General features: G+C 46.5%; 3 protein-coding genes across 6 annotated transcripts in view; 1 reads left to right on the forward strand and 2 right to left on the reverse strand.

Moving 5' to 3' along the window:
• mst1 (macrophage stimulating 1) overlaps positions 1-9,524 on the reverse strand; it is a 14,620-nt gene extending 5,096 nt beyond the window's left edge. Inside the window, exons 1-11 of the mRNA XM_030375621.1 lie at positions 9,241-9,524; positions 7,206-7,350; positions 6,940-7,055; positions 6,319-6,433; positions 5,891-6,027; positions 3,640-3,760; positions 2,491-2,609; positions 1,968-2,139; positions 1,442-1,572; positions 1,075-1,177; positions 169-305 (exon numbers count right to left, since the gene is read on the reverse strand). Of these exons, the coding sequence (XP_030231481.1) occupies positions 169-305; positions 1,075-1,177; positions 1,442-1,572; positions 1,968-2,139; positions 2,491-2,609; positions 3,640-3,760; positions 5,891-6,027; positions 6,319-6,433; positions 6,940-7,055; positions 7,206-7,350; positions 9,241-9,295 (1,351 nt within the window). The 5' untranslated portion in view covers positions 9,296-9,524. The remainder of the gene's footprint in view (positions 1-168; positions 306-1,074; positions 1,178-1,441; positions 1,573-1,967; positions 2,140-2,490; positions 2,610-3,639; positions 3,761-5,890; positions 6,028-6,318; positions 6,434-6,939; positions 7,056-7,205; positions 7,351-9,240) is intronic.
• Positions 9,525-9,658: 134 nt separating this feature from the next.
• Positions 9,659-12,323, forward strand: abhd14b (abhydrolase domain containing 14B). 2 transcript variants are annotated; one of them, XM_030375623.1, is made up of 5 exons: positions 9,659-9,930; positions 10,328-10,542; positions 11,021-11,262; positions 11,360-11,541; positions 12,173-12,323. In XM_030375623.1, exons 2-4 carry the CDS (start codon positions 10,329-10,331, stop codon positions 11,537-11,539), a joined length of 636 nt encoding a protein of 211 aa, XP_030231483.1. In that variant the 5' UTR covers positions 9,659-9,930; position 10,328; the 3' UTR covers positions 11,540-11,541; positions 12,173-12,323. The 2 variants fall into 2 exon arrangements, with proteins under 2 accessions (XP_030231483.1, XP_030231482.1); XM_030375622.1 differs by lacking the exon at positions 12,173-12,323 and having other exon boundaries at positions 11,360-12,117.
• A 4,238-nt stretch (positions 12,324-16,561) lies between these two features.
• Positions 16,562-19,631, reverse strand: part of cacna2d2a (calcium channel, voltage-dependent, alpha 2/delta subunit 2a) — a 131,365-nt gene continuing 128,295 nt past the window's right edge. For all 3 annotated transcript variants that reach the window (XM_030375627.1, XM_030375629.1, XM_030375628.1), the window contains 6 exons: positions 19,000-19,052; positions 18,836-18,891; positions 18,357-18,480; positions 17,645-17,754; positions 17,346-17,422; positions 16,562-16,726 (listed from right to left, as the gene is read on the reverse strand). In XM_030375627.1, the coding sequence (XP_030231487.1) occupies positions 16,604-16,726; positions 17,346-17,422; positions 17,645-17,754; positions 18,357-18,480; positions 18,836-18,891; positions 19,000-19,052 (543 nt within the window). In that variant the 3' untranslated portion in view covers positions 16,562-16,603. The remainder of the gene's footprint in view (positions 16,727-17,345; positions 17,423-17,644; positions 17,755-18,356; positions 18,481-18,835; positions 18,892-18,999; positions 19,053-19,631) is intronic.

Here is a 19,631-nt window from a genome sequence, read left to right on the forward strand (position 1 = left end):
GTGCAGTGGTACGTATGATATCCTTGTTATTATTGTTATTGTGTAGGTCGACATAAAGCGTGTTGAGAAATCCGTGGATTCTCCGTCTTCCTCCCGGCTCCGAGCAGGAGGAGCTCCCCCGGTCAGGCTGCTAAGGGAACGCCAGGGCAGAAGGTCACGGGCACGCACCGCATTGTTTGATGGCGCAGTAGTCGAACTCGGTCTTGGAGTCGGTGGTGTAGCACCAGGGGCCGTGCCGGTCCCCATCCGGGTTGCGGCAGTAGTTCTCCGTCAGGTTGCCGTCCGGGTGGGTGCTCGGGTTGATCCTGGGACAACCACATCCCCAGAGTTATGGCAAGGCAAGGCGGCTTTATCTACCAAGAACTCTTCATACACGAGGCGGAGTCAAAGTGCTTCACATCGCCATACAATAAAATGAAATAATAAAATAAATAAGGCAAGTAAAAGAAAACAAAGGCAAAGTAAAGACAATGTGCTGTAGAAAGTGAAATGTATATACGATTTAGCAGACGGCTAAAGCAAAAATACAATAAAATGGAGTTAAAACAAAATAGATACGTAAAAGAAAACAAAGGCCAAGTTAAAAAATGCATTGTAGAAAGGGCAATGTATTTAAGATTTAGCAGAAAGCTAAAGCAAACATAAACGTCTTCAGTCTTGTTTCAAAAGTGGTCAGAGTTGGGGCACGTCCTAAATGTGATCACGTCTCTAGCTTATGGCGATAAACCCTATCCCCCAGGCTACACCTGGCGTGTAACGAGCGAGCCATAAGTAGTTTTTATAGTCGTGCATGTACTTTATGTGGAATCATATATGAATTATATGAAACAACACTACTGTGATTCACAACTAGAAAGCTATTTGACGAGGGGAATGAAGGACTTCCCCAACTGTTGTTTTTTGGTTGAATGTTATTAAAGTTCATATTTCTTCAATGACATTTAATGGAACTAAATATTTCCACATGGTTCCCGTCCACCAATGAGGTCAATCCTCGGGTCCATTTCTAATAGCACAGCATAATGTGGTTATATTTAAATCAGAATGTATTGATGGATTATAGTTAATGTTTACTTTGTTTGATGGGGTGTGTTGACGTTCCAGTTCTGACAAGTTATTCCCTTGCGTGTCTTGCGCACCATGCCTTTGTAGTTCTTCCCATTTTCGTGGTAGCAATCTGAACATGGGTAAATTGAACACATACCTTTTGATTATTTGCAGCCATTTCTGAATAAAAGCATGCTGAATCACTGGGATGCTCCTCTTTCAAACATCCATAAAATCATTTACATTACTATAACTTCATAGAACTTCAAATCATTTACAGACATTTAAGTAACATTTTCAGATTTCACAACTTGAACAATCGAAAAAATAAAGACAACCGTGCCACTATATAGTTTGTGGAATGCACATTGTGGACCAGCAGGGGGCACTGCACCTTCAGCTTCGATGTCGTCTGCGCAGCGTTTGATCTGTAAGCAAAGCGCGGTCCTCATCTCAGGCACAGATGTGAAGCACCAGGGAGCCTCCGATCCATCTGGGTTCCTACAGTAGTTCTCCTCCAGGCCCCTGGACGACACAACGTTTCTCTGCATGAGCCACACAAGCTATAAACACGCTCTTCATTGGTTCTTCGATATTGTGTGAGTGAGTATCGTAATCATGAATCAAGTTGAGCCAATCAAGGCTGAACAATGAGTTCTTCAATGATTTCTGAGTCAATGATGGGGGGTAATTGTTTGCCATGTGAAGTGTTTAAAACCTAAGAGGCGTTGTTGAGTAAAAGATTAACACTTACACACATAATCACACACACACACACACACATCCAAACATACACATGCACATAAACGCGAACACACTCACCTACCCAACCACCTGCCGGCAGGCATACACGCATACACAAACACCCACACACACTCACTTACACACACACAGACATACAAATGTACAGATCCACTCACTTGCATTCGTATGTGTTGGGGTAGAAGGGGTGTTCGTGGGGGTACTGTGCGTCCCAGCGCTGGCAGGGGATCCCAGAGGTGGTCTCGTTGATGCGGCCGCGGTAGTCCTCCCCCCGGCTGCGGAAACAGTTGGTGGTGTAGCTGGAGCGATGACGCTTTTTAGGGGCCACGGCTGGCGGGGCCAAACCATAACGAGAGGAGAAAGGGTTTGGGTTTAAAATCTATGAGTGGTGTCTGATTTGTGTTTCTGAAGCTAAACCTGTTGTTCAGTCAATCTACTATATAAATATATACTTACTTACATACAGGTGAATGTGTGTGTGTCTGTGTGTGTGTGTGCGTGTGTGTGTGTGTGCGTGGGCGTGCGTGCTCGTGTGTCTGTGTGTGTGTGTAAGTGTATGTGTGCGCTTGCGTGTGTGTGTACGTGTGTTTGCATGTTTGGGTGCGCGTGTGTGTGCGCGTGTGTGTGCGCGTGTGTGTGCGCGTGTGTGTGCACGTGTGTGTGGGTGGGCGGGCTTCTTACTGCACTTGCTGATCTCACAGCTCTCTCTCTCCACCTCCTGGTCCGTGGTGTAGCACCAGGGGACGGGCGAGGCGTCCGGGTTCCGGCAGTAGTTGTCATCCAGGCTCTTGTCCGGGTACCTGAACCAACAAAGCCACGTATGGATGGCTGCCCACTGAACCCCAGCTGATCGTACAGATCTCCCCTCGTACAGGGGCTTTATGGTCAAGAAGAACGACTCTGAGCACAAGGTTTGAAAATGGACCTGTACACTGATTATAGAGCATGTTTTACCATAAAAACATACATTAAAGGGCCCACATTATACCTCCAGGTATGAGTGTGATTAGCCATTTCGAGCCGTTTTGAAAATCTGCCTCTTCTGACACATTACCTGGTGTTGTGATATGGGACCTTTAAACATTGTTAGACATTACAAATCTGTTTAAATCTGACACGGGTCTAATGCTGGTTTCCGTTTCCGTGGGCACCGGGTGGGGATGTGTTCGAGGAGGTGGGGATGTGTTAGAGGAGGTGGGGATGTGTTAGAGGAGGTGAGGATGTGTTAGAGGAGGTGGGGATGTGTTAGAGGAGGTGGGGATGTGTTAGAGGAGGTGGGGATGTGTTAGTGGAGGTGGGGATGTGTTAGAGGAGGTGGAGATGTGTTCGAGGAGGTGGGGATGTGTTCGAGGAGGTGGGGATGTGTTAGAGGAGGTGGGGATGTGTTAGAGGAGGTGGGGATGTGTTCGAGGAGGTGGAGATGTGTTCGAGGAGGTGGAGATGTGTTAGAGGAGGTGGGGATGTGTTCAGGAGGTGGGGATGTGTTCGAGGAGGTGGGGATGTGTTAGAGGAGGTGGGGATGTGTTAGAGGAGGTGGGGATGTGTTAGAGGAGGTGGGGATGTGTTAGAGGAGGTGGGGATGTGTTCGAGGAGGTGGGGATGTGTTAGAGGAGGTGGGGATGTGTTCGAGGAGGTGGGGATGTGTTCGAGGAGGTGGGGATGTGTTCGAGGAGGTGGAGATGTGTTAGAGGAGCTGGGGATGTGTTCAGGAGGTGGGGATGTGTTAGAGGAGGTGGGGATGTGTTCGAGGAGGTGGGGATGTGTTAGAGGAGGTGGGGATGTGTTTGAGGAGGTGGGGATGTGTTAGAGGAGGTGGGGTAGGGGACCTACTTCTCTGGCTGGTAGATGTGCTGCTGGGGGTACTGCTGGTCCCATCTCTGGCACTCTCTGCCGCTCACAGTGTGGTCCACCTGACCTCTGTAGTCCTCGCCGTTACACGTGATACACACCTCTGTGGACACACCCACCACAACACACACTGTTGATACACACCTATGTGGACACTAGGGGTGTGCCAAAATATCGATACTGCGACATATCGCGATATTTCGTCTTGCGGGACGTTATCGATATGCTGACGCCAAATATCGATATTCAAAGGTCCCATGACATGAAAATATGAGGTTTTCTAACATAAATATGAGTTCCCCTAGCCTGCCTATGGTCCCCCAATTGCTAAAACTTGCGTTTGGTGTAAAACGAGCACTAGCTGTTCTGCTCGCCTTTGAAAAAACGGAGGCTCAAGTGCGCTGATTTGGAATGTCTGTATTCTTGACGTCATCAGGAATCTCAGCTCCTCCCCTTACTCTGCCTGGCCCGCCCAGAGACGTTGGCCCGCCAATGAGACTCGACCGTGCGAGCGCCACATGTGTGTGTGTTTGTGTGAATACACACACTGTAACGCAAGTGTTTCTTGTCGGTTCTTTGACGTGTCTTGTATTTCCACAACGAGACTGTTGTGGGGGTTATGTTATCTCAGCCATGGTTGAGAAGGAATTGGGAGAAAGGAACTTTGGCTTTGACTGGCTGAAGTACATGAACTGCGTCATGCCGCCGGTTGCCGCGAGGCACCATCGCCCGGCAGCGGGCAGCCGGCAGCCGGCAGCGCGCGGTTCAGTCGACTTCAGGTTGATGTGAAAGTGGAAGAACCAGAGACGTCGCAGAACCTGACAAAGTCGTTTGTGATTCATTATATCGTCTGGAGGCGCACACCGCTTTTGGCCGTGATAATATGTATTAAATGATATAGATTTCTATGTATTATATGATATTATTTAGATATAGAGCTCCAGGACTGTATCGCAAGTGTTGTACACTTCCTTGTTATTTGGATAACCGTTCTGTCGGACTCTCGTCTCTGGTATTTCTACAACGAGACTCGTATTGGGGGTTATCTCAGCCAAGGTTGAGAATGAATTGGGGGGAAGGAACTTTGGCTTTGACTCCCTCAAGAACATGAACTACGACATGGAGGAGAAAGGGATTGTTGGCGGCGAATGTCTCCAGCTTGAGACCCGCTGAGGGACCACCGCCGGAGGCGGAGGTGCCTAAGCGCTGCCCGGGAACAATCCCTTTCTCCTCCTTGTCGTGGTTCGGTCTACTTCACATTGATGAGGACGTTGAAGAACCAGGAACGTCGGAGAACCCAACGCGGTCGTTTGAGATTCATAATATCGGATCACACATCTTTTGGCGGATATAATATATATTATATAGATATCTGTGTAGGCTATATGATAATATTTTGATATAGAGCTCCAGGACTCCCGTGTGTTCTAGAATATTTACAGAACACGGCTAAAGGCTGTGTGCGCCTCGCCATTGCGATACATCCACTGTAAACAGAGCGAATGAAACTAAGCAATGAAATGTTTTCTGCATTTATTTTGTTTTCTAATTTTCTGTTACTTTGCATAAAATGTTTTTGTAATAAATTCTGAATTTCTTCAGTGACACAGATATCGTGATGTATCGTGGGTGAAATTTCTTGCAATATATCGATAATTGCAGAATCGCTGTATCGTGATATTATCGTTATCGTGGGTAAAATATCGTGATAGTATCGTATCGTGGGGTACCTAGTGATACCCAGCCCTAGTGGACACACCCACCACTACACACCACACACCCCACCACAACACACTCCTGATACACGCCTTTGGTGACACACCCACCACAACACACACTTGTGATACACACCTCTGTGGACACACCCACCACAACACACTCCTGATACACATTTCTGTGGACCAACCCACCTGCAACCACAACACAGGTCGTCTTAACAGTGGGGAGACAGCCTCACGTTACACATGATACAGACTGAAGGCTCAGTTATGGTTCCACGTCGACGCAACGCAATGACTACGCAGACGCTTCGACGCAGTCGTGGACCTGTTTCGGTTCTGCGTCGGGTTTTAGTGAGTGGACCAATCACAGCCCTTACTGCCAAAATTGGGAGGCGCACGTCAGGCCCTTGCGGGGGCGGTAAGGAGGGTCCGCAAGGACGTAATGGATCCGTAGACCCTCTTGCGTTGCGCCGATCTGGAACCATAACTAAGCCTTAAGGGACGGCTTGTACCGTCTTTGCAGTGGGGGATATGGCAGCTCTCGTAGCGGCGCTCCGGGTCTGTGGTGTAGCACCAGGGGCCGATACGGTCCCCGTCCGGGTTCCTGCAGTAGTTGAGCTCCAGGCCGTTGTCCCCGGTAGGAGTCCACCTGCAGGACCGGGGGAGGAGCCATGAGGGACCACATTGTAGTGCCGGGCATCGGGGGGAGAGAAAAGAAGGAGGGAAGGAAGGAAGGATAGATCGAAAGGGCGAAAGAAAGACAGAATGAGAGAGAGAAAGAAAGACAGAATAAATGAATGAAAGACAGAAAGTAAGAGAGAAAGTAAGAAATAAAGGTAGGAAGAATAAATGAAGGAATGAAAGACAAGAGACATAAATAAAGAAAAAAGGAAAGAATGAAGGAAAGAAATCCTGAATGGACAAGAGAAAGAAATCTGACCTGTGATCATGGGGGAACTTTGACCACCACTGTTGACAAGTGTGTCCACTTCTTGTTGTGAACACCTTCCCCCTGTAGTCTTCACCTTTTCCCACAATGCACTTCCTCACATAGACTGAAATAAAACAGTAAAAAGAGACAAACAACACAGACAACATCTGATATTAAACACACTACAGGCATCACAGGCGGTTCTGAGGCATTACATGCGGTCCTAACCCTAAATGTTGAGTCCACATCAACGCTCTTTGCAATCAAGAAACCTCTAACAATATTTTGCTGTAGTTTAATCAATATGGCAATTAAAGATAACTAGCTGGAAGAAATATAAATAGGACAAATTCAGGTCCCTAATCAAGTTTGGTGGTAAGTCTTTCCAAACATTTGTACTTTCTTTGACAAAGTCAGGTCAATAGTTGCAATGTTCTTTGCTTGAGGGTGTACCCTATAGCTGCGGTGGTATCTTAAACTTCATTCTAACCTGTTGATACAGATGGATAAACATTGGCAGACACTTCGCATGGTTCTTTAAAGCACCAGCCTTGACCCCCTAGACTACATAGTCTAGAACCGCCACTGAAAGGTATGACACCTTATGTAACCATCGTGACACAATCTTACCCTTTTTCTCATAAAGGTCGCAGTTTACATTTCTCTTCACCTCCGCATTGCTGCCATCGCCCACCCATTGCAAGTGTTTGCAGGTAATGGAAGGTCGCGTCTCATAATTGAAGGCTCTGGAGGGAAAGGTGTTATTTGGTTATCCATTTTTACATACATGAATATTGTACGTTGTTATTATGCATTTTAATAAACACCAGAGCATGTGAAAATCACATGTGTTTGTGTTTGTGAGAGTGCGTGTGTGGTTTGTGTGCGCGTGTCACCTGCAGTCGAGCGATAGGGAGCATCGAGTAGCACAGTCCTCCAGGGTGAGACCTTCTGTTATGAGCGCCAGCGCTGAGTTCCATGGCGTGGGCACCAGCTCCCTGCCCTCCGAGCGCTGGAAGTCATTCAGTGGACTGCGATACACTATAGGAAAACATGAATCATGTTTCTATAATCAATCAATGCTTATCAATGCTATCGTATAGCATTTGTGTGTAAGCTGGCACATAGAAAACAACGTGTTGGCAGAAGTCCTGCACACATAACCTTTAGACCAAGAGATGACTTCGCAACTAATGGAAGAAAACTTTGTGACACATTGCAATGACACACTGTCTTTTCTGGCCACATAATAATAGCCATGATATTACTATTGTTATAAGGCGTCTGTGAAACGTGGGATATAGGCCTATTATGTTAGACGACATAGGCCACCGCGGTGAATTTAGTTTTAGGTTGGATATTAGACGGATATTCAGTCCAGTTCCAGCCGCGACTTCACGGACAATAGCAGCAGGAGAACGGTTAGCGCACCTCGCAGAGCCTCGCGGTGAATCGCTGGAAACTGATTTAGGGACCGTCAATAAATTACTTCACGTAAATATATCAATACAAAACAAAATACTTGCAGTATTTTCAATAGCTTCCATGCCATGTGAACCAGTGACTCCAAACCAGTATCCAATTGTAGAACTAAACCCTGAGAATAGGACACACCACTTTTTAAGGTATTTTAGTGCTTCCTCTATTTTATATGAATATTAATATGCAGGAATTATCATATTTCTTTCAATAGCTTCCATGCCATGTGACCCAGTGACTCCAAACCAGTATCCAATTGTAGAACTAAACCCTAAGAATAGGACACACCACTTTGTATTGTATTTTCGAGCGAATTTGTCGCGCCACAAATCCGTGTGAACGTGCTCGCCTGTGCACGGCGAAAGTGTGGCGCGACAAATCAAACTTGTCGCCGGTTTTCTCTCGCGAAAAATTCGCCCGATACGCATCTCTACGTTCACCTTGTATGGGATCTTGTCGCCCCGTCGCGTGAACGCACAAAAAAGTAAAAAGTAACATTACGTGCCTATTTGTATTCGATGTTCGCGACAGGGGCATTTTATACATCCCCTGGAGATGGGGAATTATCATATTTACCATTACAATTGGATACTGGTTTGGAGTCACTGGGTCACATGGCATGGAAGCTATTGAAAGAAATATGATAGTTCCTGCATATTAATATTCATATAAAATAGAGAAAGCACTAAAATACAATACAAAGTGGTGTGTCCTATTCTTAGGGTTTAGTTCTACAATTGGATACTGATTTGGAGTCACTGGGTCACATGGCATGGAAGCTATTGAAAGAAATATGATAATTCCTGCTTATTAATATTCATATAAAATAGAGGAAGTACTAAATTACCATAAAAAGTGGTGTGTCCTATTCTTAGGGTTTAGTTCTACAATTGGATACTGGTTTGGAGTCACTGGGTCACATGGCATGGAAGCTATTGAAAGAAATATGATAGTTCCTGCATATTAATATTCATTAATGCGAGGTGTGCTAACCGTTCTCCTGCAGCTATTGCCGGGCAAATCTCCGTGAAGTCGCGGCTGGAACTGGACTGAATATCCGTCGAATATCCAACCTAAAACTAACTTCACCGCGGTACATAGGCCTACAATCAATCATACAATTGTGACTCTTCTCTTTATGTTTCTATTTGAATTGGGTTACAGATAATTAACCTGATATTACTATTATTACAGTTAGTCTGTTAATAGGCCATATTGACGTCGCACAATTGAGTTTTCTATAATTCTACTTTTCAATATGTAGGACTTTTAATAAAAGACAATCACTGGGACGTTGACCATCAATCGAGTTTAAAGTATAGGCCTACTGTATAACTTAATCGATACGTGGGCGGCTGCTTCAGCATATTCCAAGCGTAATGTCATGATTATTAAAATGTTGGATTCTTATGACGTTTTATAACATCTTCACGTTGAATAAGCCTTTCTTACCTGTAGACATTCCGCAGCAGACGGTCAGGAGTAGAGGGAATAACAACAGTATCATGGTGGCCTTTGACGTGTGTGTTACGCGTTGATACTATCGAGGAACGGCAGGTCGAACAGTAGTGTTACTTTTAGATTTAAATTCGTACCTATACCTATTGGTCCGTTATGATGAAGTCACCATTCCCGTTCATAACCGAAGCATCCGAAAATCATAAAACACCTCAAGTTTCTGAAAGCCACGAGGAGCGCAGCTATGGAAGACATAAAATATTGACTTCGATGCAACCTCCCATACGCAAACATTGAAAGCCTGATCAAACAGAGGCCCTTACCCCCACAAACACAACCAATCAATAACATAATCAATCATTAATTATGACTAGAGAACTGGGAAATTGCGGGACGCAATGTCAGGAGAGTGTTCACATTTTATTTGGACGGCCAAAATTAGGTCCCTATCCTACTAACACGTTTTCATTCCTGGCAGAAATAAGCACCGTTATAATCCACGGGCATTTCGGGAGCAGTTCCAGGGAGCGCCGCCAGAGGTCAGTATAAGCACCGGAAGAGAAAACTTTTATATGGTTTTCCGGGACAAAAAATAGTCAACAAAGCAGCGAAAGCCAAAGCAGTCCAGAATACTCAGCAGTGTCAACACTCGTGGTTCATTTGAGGTTGCTGAAAACATTTGAGGTAAGGGACATCTTTAATTGCACATTTACTTAGTATTGCGCAAATCTGTAAATCCACTGTTGCAGAATATCAATTTACGTTTAATGTGGACTTTGAACAGACATTATTTCATCACAACTAGTCTACCAACACTACTGCAAATGGTGACACTTGAGTCACACCCGTTTGTTTGCATATATCAGATGGTAATGACATTGTCCATATGTCCATGTTTTAGCTTCAATAATTACTATGTCTTTAAGTTAACCCATTGTAAGGAAATGTATTCACATAATGTTACTTTAACGTATGATTGTGTTTCAATTATTGTAGTGAGCAGATTACAATCAATAGTAAGTTATAGTAAGCTATGCCGAGATATGATCCTAATCAACATGTCCATTGTCGTTCTGTGCAGGATGTCTGCTGTTAAAATGACCGAGGGAAGTGTGCATGTGGAGTACTGCACGAGCCCCTTGTTTTATAGACAGAGCGAGCCCGCCAGCGGGGAGGCCAGGCTGTGCGTCCTTCTCCTGCATGGCATTCGCTTCACGTCAGAGAACTGGCTCAACATCGGTACTCTGGAGACGCTCGCCAAAGCAGGCTGCCGAGCTGTAGCTATCGACCTACCGGGTAATTCCTCTGAGTAATGCCCTGGCTGCCACATCCAGGACAGCACTAGGGGTTGGCCTGAAATGAGCAGACTGATCGGGTCTTTCACAGTCCCATCTCAGCACTTTGAGGTCATTAAGTAGATGTAAAGTGCGTTATAAATAAAATGTATTATTATTATTATTATTATTATCTCGGTCACTTCAGTCACTTTTTATTTAATTTGTGTAGTAACCCTGGTCGTTAAAGGGGTACCAGAATACCCGTTGGGTAGGCTTGTAAGCTGTTCTATCCAGCATACATCTCAGTGGACACTCCCACTTGTGATGTCGCTTTAGTCACAGGTGAGGGCAGATCTTCCAACGGCTATAACAGATAATCAAACTGGCCCCTGGTGGTAAAATAGTAGCCCTTTAATGAGGTTGATTCTCAACATGCCTCCCAGGCCCACGTTATACACCTGACCAGCCCTTTACCTCTTGTCCCTTCACTGGTCCAGGCTTCGGTCAGTCCAAGTCAGCCACGGGCCCTGCAGCCGTGGGGGAGTTGGCCCCTGGCGGGTTCCTGAAGCAGGTTTGTGAGAAGCTGGGGCTGCACTCGGTGGTGGTGATAAGCCCCTCCCTCAGCGGAATGTACTCCCTGCCCTTCGTCATGGGACACCAGCCCGCCATCCGAGCCTACATCCCCGTGGCTCCCATATGCACCGACAAGTTCAGCGCAGAGCAGTACCGCGCTGTACAGGTAGGGGGTGTACATGCACGATGGCACGTCCTGCTTTGTTTTGGTTCTCTTTTGGGGGTGAATCTGAGGCTTTCCTCTCTCTCCCCTGAACCAACAGATTCCAACTTTGATAGTTTACGGCGACAAAGACGAACAGCTTGGAGAACTGTCTCTCGGCAACCTCAGCAAACTGGCCAATCACAAAGTGGTGGTGATGAAAGGGGCGGGGCATCCGTGCTATCTGGATGACCCAGACACTTGGCACAAGGCAGTGGTAGAGTTCCTCCATACCCTGTGAAGGTGGGTCCAGTGTTGACTTCACACCATGCCATCACTTAAACACCAGAATAGGTCTTGATTACTAGTAGTGCACTTTACTCATTGTTTTCACAGCAAAATCGTGTATGTAATATTGAAATCTGTGCAGTGCTCAATGTTTGCTTTAAGTGAAGGATTTTAACAAACGTTAACTGTAGTCAAGGCCATAATCGAGAGGCCATAAAATCCATGCTATGGTCTTCTGTCGTCTTGAACTCCTGGTTAAACATTTGTGCAAGTTCTGTATTTCCTTCGACTTGAGTAAATTGTGATTTCCTGAAGGCAGTATTTCAATTCAATAGATTGCTTGGGTTGGACGATTCTCTTATTTAATGATAATTGTTAAGGATTCTCTAATGATGCATCCCAGTGATTTAGATACAAATAAACGGTCAAAATTGCAATGAATTTCACAAATGACAACCAGATTGTACCACACTTACTTTGTGGACCATACTTGTACTTTTACACAATAGAAAAGACCACACAGCCAAATGAAGTGAAAAATATGAACATTATTTAATAACTGATTCTCTGTAATAAACAATTTGAAAATATTTTACAAGGAGTCACAGACACAATATTTTTACAAATTTTGCCCTCTTTTTTTAAGCTTCATCTGTACAAAAGAATGGAGCGACACGGACCAATGTCCAAACCAAAAGGAGCTCAATTTTCTGCACTCTCTCAAACACACACACACACACACACACACACACACACACACACACACACACACACACACACACACACACACACACACACACACACACACACACACACACACACACACACACACACACACACAAACACAAACACACACAGACGCTCATACTCACGCAAATAAGAAATTAACCAAAATAAAAAATACTTTACTCCAGATCTCGAGCTTACCAGCGGTGCTGTATTCCTATTTTTTTCCACTTATTAAATTCAACTGTTTTGAGTCGTTGTTTTTTCAGTTGTAACTGTTTTTTTTTCACACATTTGTCAAACATGGTCACATAGCACCAGACTACAGACTACAGAATAACACACACACACACACACACACACACACACACACACACACACACATACGTGTCTTTCCCAGCGAGACGCGCCTACACATACACAGCGAGGACAGAGAGGGGCTGTGTGAGGCTACATGGGGACCTCCCCCCCACACCTTGTGGGAGGGGGGTCGGACCGGGGGGCGGGGCCTGGGGCAAACCCCTCCCTCTCGTCTCAAAGGTATTCCATTTTGATGTTATTCTTTTATTTATATATATATTTTTTGTCATTTTTGGCAAAAGTAAATGTCTGAAAACCCCCAATGGGAAGCAAACCCGTGCTCCTCTACGGAACACTCGGGTGTCTCCCCATTTTGGATACACACACACACATAGACATCACTGTGTTTCTGACCGCCTCAGCTGTCTGAATACAGTCCCACGCGACTCTGTGAAGACCCCCTCCCTGTGCCTGTTGCACACACTTTGGTGGAGGACCAGGGAAACTGATGCTGGGGGCTTCAACCACCCCCAGCATGGACACGGCCCACTGTATGTTTGCTGTGTGTGTGTGTGTGTGTGTGTGTGTGTGTGTGTGTGTGTGTGTGTGTGTTTGTGTGTTGCGTGTGTGTTTGTGTGTTGCGTGTGTGTTTGTGTGTTGCCAGTGTGTCGGTGCATATGAGAACATAGGTCTCAGACACCCGTCAGTGAGAGTGTGTGTAGGGAGCTGGGACATGAGAAGAAGGGTTCTGCAGGAAAGCGTAGCAGTCATTTACAGACAGGAGGTTGGGGACCTGCGGACAGAGTCGATGGCACAGGAGCGGAGACAAACAGAATGCCGGGTTAGAATGCAACGGTACTGCGCTAGGCTAGGTTAAATACTTGGCCCACACTAAAAACACTGAAGGAGCCAATCGCAGGTGCAATTCTGAAATGCCAATTCGATTAAGGGAGCACTGTGTAAGATTCTCAAGTGTTATGATTGACGGAGCACTGTGTACGAGTCAAGTGTTACGCCTTTTAGCCGTTTGCAAGGTTTCAAAAATGCACCCAATTTTATAAATTTACCTTCCCAGCATGTGTATAATATGAAACACTGTTTATCCCACAATATTCATTTTCATGAGCGTCAGGTCATGGAGCAGGATAAACAGTTTATTTTTCATTATTGTGGTTCAATTCCTTTATAATTGTATCCTGCCATGTGAAACACCAAATACTACACATTGCCCCTTTAAGCGGTTAGTCAAAAATGAGATCAATTGTGTAGTAAGCCAAAAACTGCAGTTGCTATGCCGGCATGTTTGTCTTAATACATAGTCTTCTAATACTCTGTACAGTAAGTAAGGTTAAGATTGTAGTGTGACATTACCCACCTAAAAACATAATACAGTAAGCTTGGGTGGGCCCAAAGGTCCGGAGACTTCAGCGACAGGAAAGCCTCCCCCAATTGCAGGCGGCCGTCAGTCAAACAAGCGTTACTTAAGAATTGATCATTCCAAGACACGGTTCAATACAAAAGTAGAGCTCACGATACTTCATTCCAGAACACCACGACACCCAGCAGGGACGGGACTGTTTCAACAGAGTCTGTTTGCACGTGCCCAGCCGACCAATGAGACGGACGGACGCGAGGCAGAGCTTGTGCGTGTGAAGGAAGAAAACAAAAAACAAAATAACAAAAAGTGAAACAAGAGCCCCATATGAGATAACACTAAGGCATTTATAGAGGCTGTGTAACTACGTTGCCTTCCGAACAGAAAACACACACCACATGACCAACATTCGTTCGCACACCTCTTGCACTGCCTCTCTCCGAATGGCTTTGAAGCAAAACGTACCTTCAAAGACTGATTTTTCCCCCTCCCTTTTTTTTAACGACTCTTAATATTTTATAACACTTTGTTCGTCGCAAGAATCAAATGAGAGAACAGCTACGGTATCACAACGCCTGCCACGCAATCGCCTCGATATGACCCATTTAAAACACGGCCCCTTTGAGGGTTAAAACGCAAACCGACATAATACGTCCACACACAAACACATACGCACAAGTCAGGCGTAAACGCAAGTATAGCAGTCAAGTGGCCCTACATAACGCTCTCCCACCACTATATATATATATATATATATATATATATATATATCTCGATGGCGTAAACTCATTGCACTGTACATGGCCATCATAAAGGAACGGTTATAGTAACTCTAGTTCAATGGCAGTCGGACAGCTGTGGAGAGGGGGGTGAACACACAGCCGACGACTGCATCGAACCCTGTTATAAAGCTGTCTTTATAGCGGTACGCTAGGCTCCGTTAGCGGGTAGCATCATCCGGAGCAGGGAGAGCAGGCTGCTTCATAGAGGTACCATGCGGTGGGGTTAGCGTAAGCAGAGCCGACCGGGGCCTTTTCCGAGAAACGTCTAGTGCTTCAAGGCACTATGAAACAAGAGAGAAAGAGAGAGAGAGAGAGGGAGACTGAGAGGCTGCTGAATACGGGCGTCTCCGCAACCTCTCAGCTGAAGTGCTGATCCAATGACATGTAACAGACAACCACCCATGACTACCGTAACCACGTGATCACCATAATGAGCCGCCTCTTTCGGCACTTTGAGTGTGAGACGTTTTTTCGACGAAAGCCCCCCAGCCCTGGACTTCCAGCAGCGGCGGCAGCAGCAGATGCTCCAGATGGGGGGGGGGGGGGGGGGGGGGGGGGGGGGTTGGCTGGATAGGACTGCATCAGCCAAAGGTAATAAGTCCAGCCTGGCCGTGGGACCTTGGGGGCTCCACCACCACTAGAGGTGCACGATGCGTTACAGAAGTAAAGCACATTGTTTGACGGTAGCGCGGGGGGGGGTGTCCCCGTCGGGATTGGCAGAAGGTGAGCTTGCACACTAGAGCACATGATAGAGATATAGAGATATATAGAACTATATAGAACCGGACATCAGCCGACCGGAGGTCGGAGTTTGTTCATCGATCGTTAAAGGAGCACATCAAACAAGTGTATGAGCCGGATAGTGTATGAGCCGGATAGTAAGAATAAAAAAAAGGTTACCATCAAATGATCCCTATCTAAATGGACGCCGGCCTCTCTGTGGAGCCGGGATCGCCTGGTGTTCAAAAGTGATCCGGGATTCCCATCCCGTGCATCCCCATGGTTACCCTAACGCTAAATCCAAAGTCACCTCCTCCACCCCGTCGCTAATTTGGCTGGAAAACATAAGAACACATGAACGTCTATCTCAATTTGGCAAGAAGTAGATACAGTGCATACATTAATTCATGTCTCTAAGTAAACACCAAACAAACTCAGTTTTTTCCAAAGGAGAACTTAACTGCTGGGAATATAGTTTTGCCCTGGAGCAGGTGACACGAGCCCTGGTTTCATCCCAGCCCCCCCCCCCCCCCCCTCCGGACCAGAGTTTTATTTTATGATGGCTTCGCTGTCTGACTAATCCACGGCCCCTCATAGGAGGCAAATGACTGAGTGTTGAAACTCAGGGGCTAGGGCGAGGGAGGCAGAGAGACAGAGAGAGAGAGGGGGATACACACGCCACCTGTGTGATTAACAGCGGATGGATGAACAGAGTTTAACACTGGTTCCATCCAGTGTTGGGAGGGTCTGCAGGGAGCAGGGGGGCGGGGCGGGGCGGGGGGGGGGGGGGTCCTCTTGGCATGGGTCCAGCAAGACTCCAGCTCGATAATGGTGTCGCTTCTGGGTGGATTTCTTTTTTGGATTCCTTTTTTTCTCTGTGTTGTTCCCATCTGTCGTCGCCCTGACAACGATGGTCCAGGTGAGGTGAGGGGAGGATGGGTGGTGGTGGGGGGCGGACGGCTGGACCGGGCTGAAGAAGCAGAGCAAAGTCCAGCAGTTCATCACGTGAAGCTACAACACGACGGGAAGCAAAGCCGGGTGGAGCGCCAGGGCACCGAGACCCCCCACCTGGGCGCCTGGACGGGGGGCGGGGGTAAAGAGGCTCAGGGGGGGGGGGGGGGGGGGGGGGGGGAGCAAGGGCGGGGTTCTGAGGTGGGGGGGGGGGGGGGTGGAGTTAGAGAAGAGCAAGGAGAGCGCTGGGGCAGGCCAGCTGGGAGAGTAGCAGCAGCTGAATGGCCAGGAGGGTGACGAGGGAGGGGCCGAACGAGTGGCCCCGCCCACAGTCCGATGTGTTCTCCTGCAAGGCCAAACAAACACGCACACGTCAAATATTGATCCCCGGTCCTCGCTCTATGTTGGTGTTTACCACAACAGACTGCTGTTTATACCAGTGCATTATTTCAGATAACGGTTAGAATCTCTTCACCGGTACTAAGCTAGCAGGCGAAAACCTTTGTTTGACTCATAACATACTAGCAGTTCACCAGATGGCAACAAACTAAATACAATAAAAATAAGTTTATCTTCAAAAGTTATGCGCTGCATCTTCACATCTGCTGGTCCGATCACATGGGGATGCTAGCTGACAAACAAATGTGATGTTCCTGCATGTAGTCACTAGATATTTTATATACAAAGTATATATTTTCAGCAAATATCCTAGTGACAACGAGACTGAGCGAAGAGCATTTTTGTACACATATTTGCCCTATTTATTCAGTTTGGTATGTCTAAGGTAGTTTATCAAGTAGTCTGGCTGACAGGACTCAGATAGGACGTTCAGAAAGCTATTTGATCAGACTACTGGTCCTACATACAGGACATACTAGCTACTACTACTACTTTAGTATTTGACGTGATGCTACGTGAACGTTAGCCTGGGGTATCTGCAGTGTGTGACTATGAACAGGGCTTACAGATTGGTTGTTGTCGAAGCACATGGACGGGCCTTTCCTGTAGCGAGCCACCTCATCACACGGATTAAGGTCCTTGTCTGTGACAAAACGGTTAAGGGAAGCCACCGATTGCTTGGGTCACACATCGTCATACTCAAAGGCCAAGACCGCTGTCTATGAAACCGTCATTCATACCATGAATAGGAAATACCCTCAGAGTATAAATCTGTACAACACAAAAGAAAAAGACAGACAATTGAGTGTTGGTAGCAGCAGTAGTTGAAGTGTTCTTGGTATAAAACAGACAAGCCAAAGGATACACTCCTCCTCCTCCTGGGACAGCTTGTCAATCTCACAGCCGTTGCAGGGCATCTTCTCCGCCACCACAAACAGCAGGTTGGTGTTGTTGATCTTCTTGGCGTGGATCAGCCTGCAGGAAGACAACATCTGTCAACATCCCCCTCAATGATCCTCCCCACCTCATACTCCCTCCCCTCACTCTCCCTCCCGCCTCAGACTCTCCCTCTCAACTCTCCCCCCTCAAACTCCCTCCTCTCACACTTTCGCCTCCCTCAAACTCCCTCAGCTCACTCTCTCCCCCTTGATACTCCCTCCCACCACTCTCTCCCCTGACACTCGATCACCCCTCACACTGCTCCCCTTCAAACTCCCTCCCCCTCACCTGCCTGACACTCACTCCCCCCCCCCGTCACTTACTCCCCTTACGCTCCCTCCCATCACAATCCCTCCCCTCTCCCACTCCATACTACTTCCCCCTCACACTCACTCCCCCATCACACTCACCCCGTCTCACACACTCATTGGCTAATGGATGCCGGGGTAGCTGGCCGGCTAGGCTTATAAGGCTCATTTAGCCGACGACGTGACCGCTTCAATTAACTCTGATGAGTTTCCATCTCACTCATTACCTTGTGAGAGTGCTATCAATCTAGCGTGCTAACTGTAGCTGTTTTTGCGCTATGTTTACAGTGTGTTTGGATCAGTGAATTTGCACGGTGTGTGTGTATAGACCTTGAACAGTTGCCACAGTCTTGCAGCATGTTGAATGTGCTGTTCAGGTTGGTGAAGTAGTACTGTGTCTGGATCATTACACAGCCCCTCTCTCTGGAATCCATTCCCTCTGCCAGCACCTCGTCTGCAGCACGCACACGCACACACACACACACACACACACACACACACACACACACACACACACAATGAATACACACATTAGACCAAGACATTAGGCTTCACTTTTGGCAGGTTTGTAAGACTTATTCAATTGATTTACATGTTGTATGTTCATCAACACAAGATATAAATACCGTCAGGTCTCAAAATATATTTGATATGTTCCATCGTTTATTTTACAGTTCCAACTGATATTCCAATCACAATATTATTACGCAAATACCAGAGTCGAACATGATCTGGAGGGGTAATTATGTGCACCTGCACCAACACCTGTAGCAGTCCAATACTTGAGTAAATAGGAGATGCCCCTTCACCTGTGATGAACCAACTCTGGTACGCCATGCCAGCGATGACCTGCTGGAACAAGGACCTGGAGAGGAGGACAAGGTTCACACACATGGCTGGTGATGGGCCACGTACGGCCTGTATCACAACGCACGACAGCTCTGAGCAGTTTTCAGTCTCTCTGCCCACTTACCACGTCGCTGCAGACGTCCACCAGGCCATGTTCAGAAAGTCTGCGATGGTGGGCTGTAGGCACACAGTAACAGTACATCACATGGTTTAGATCACAGGGAGTCTTGTTGTTTATTTTGCCATATGTCTGCATAAAGACATGCATATCTGTACATACTGTACTCTCCTGAGGGCAAGCCAAGGGAAGCCATGTCAAACTACTGGCTGTGGGAATATCGTGTAGTGGTGAATACATGTGTCATGTAATGTGATTTCCGTTTGTCTCTCTTTTGAGCCCAAGGGACGCAACATTGATGGCTCAATATCACTCACTATCTTTATGTGATCAATCTCTCATAATCAAAACAATTCTTGCTTAAATATAAAATGATAAAAGGAAGGTTCCAGTCCCCGAATCTGATAGGTTCATACGCTATTGTATAACACTCTATAAACACACACCTTTGACCGCATAAAAAAAATAAAAAATGTTATGCCACACTGATTTTTATGAATGTGCCGCCAATCTCAAAGCCTGATTACCCTGTATGCTAGCCTGGGTTGCTTGGCAACCAGCCTGCTATCCTGAGGAATTAAATTGCCCGGCAGAAGATTGATGATTCATTTTCAATTAATGATCGCATTTTATGTTGC

The sequence above is a fragment of the Gadus morhua genome, chromosome 13 (genome assembly GCF_902167405.1).
Source record: "Gadus morhua chromosome 13, gadMor3.0, whole genome shotgun sequence".
Lineage (NCBI taxonomy): Eukaryota > Metazoa > Chordata > Actinopteri > Gadiformes > Gadidae > Gadus > Gadus morhua.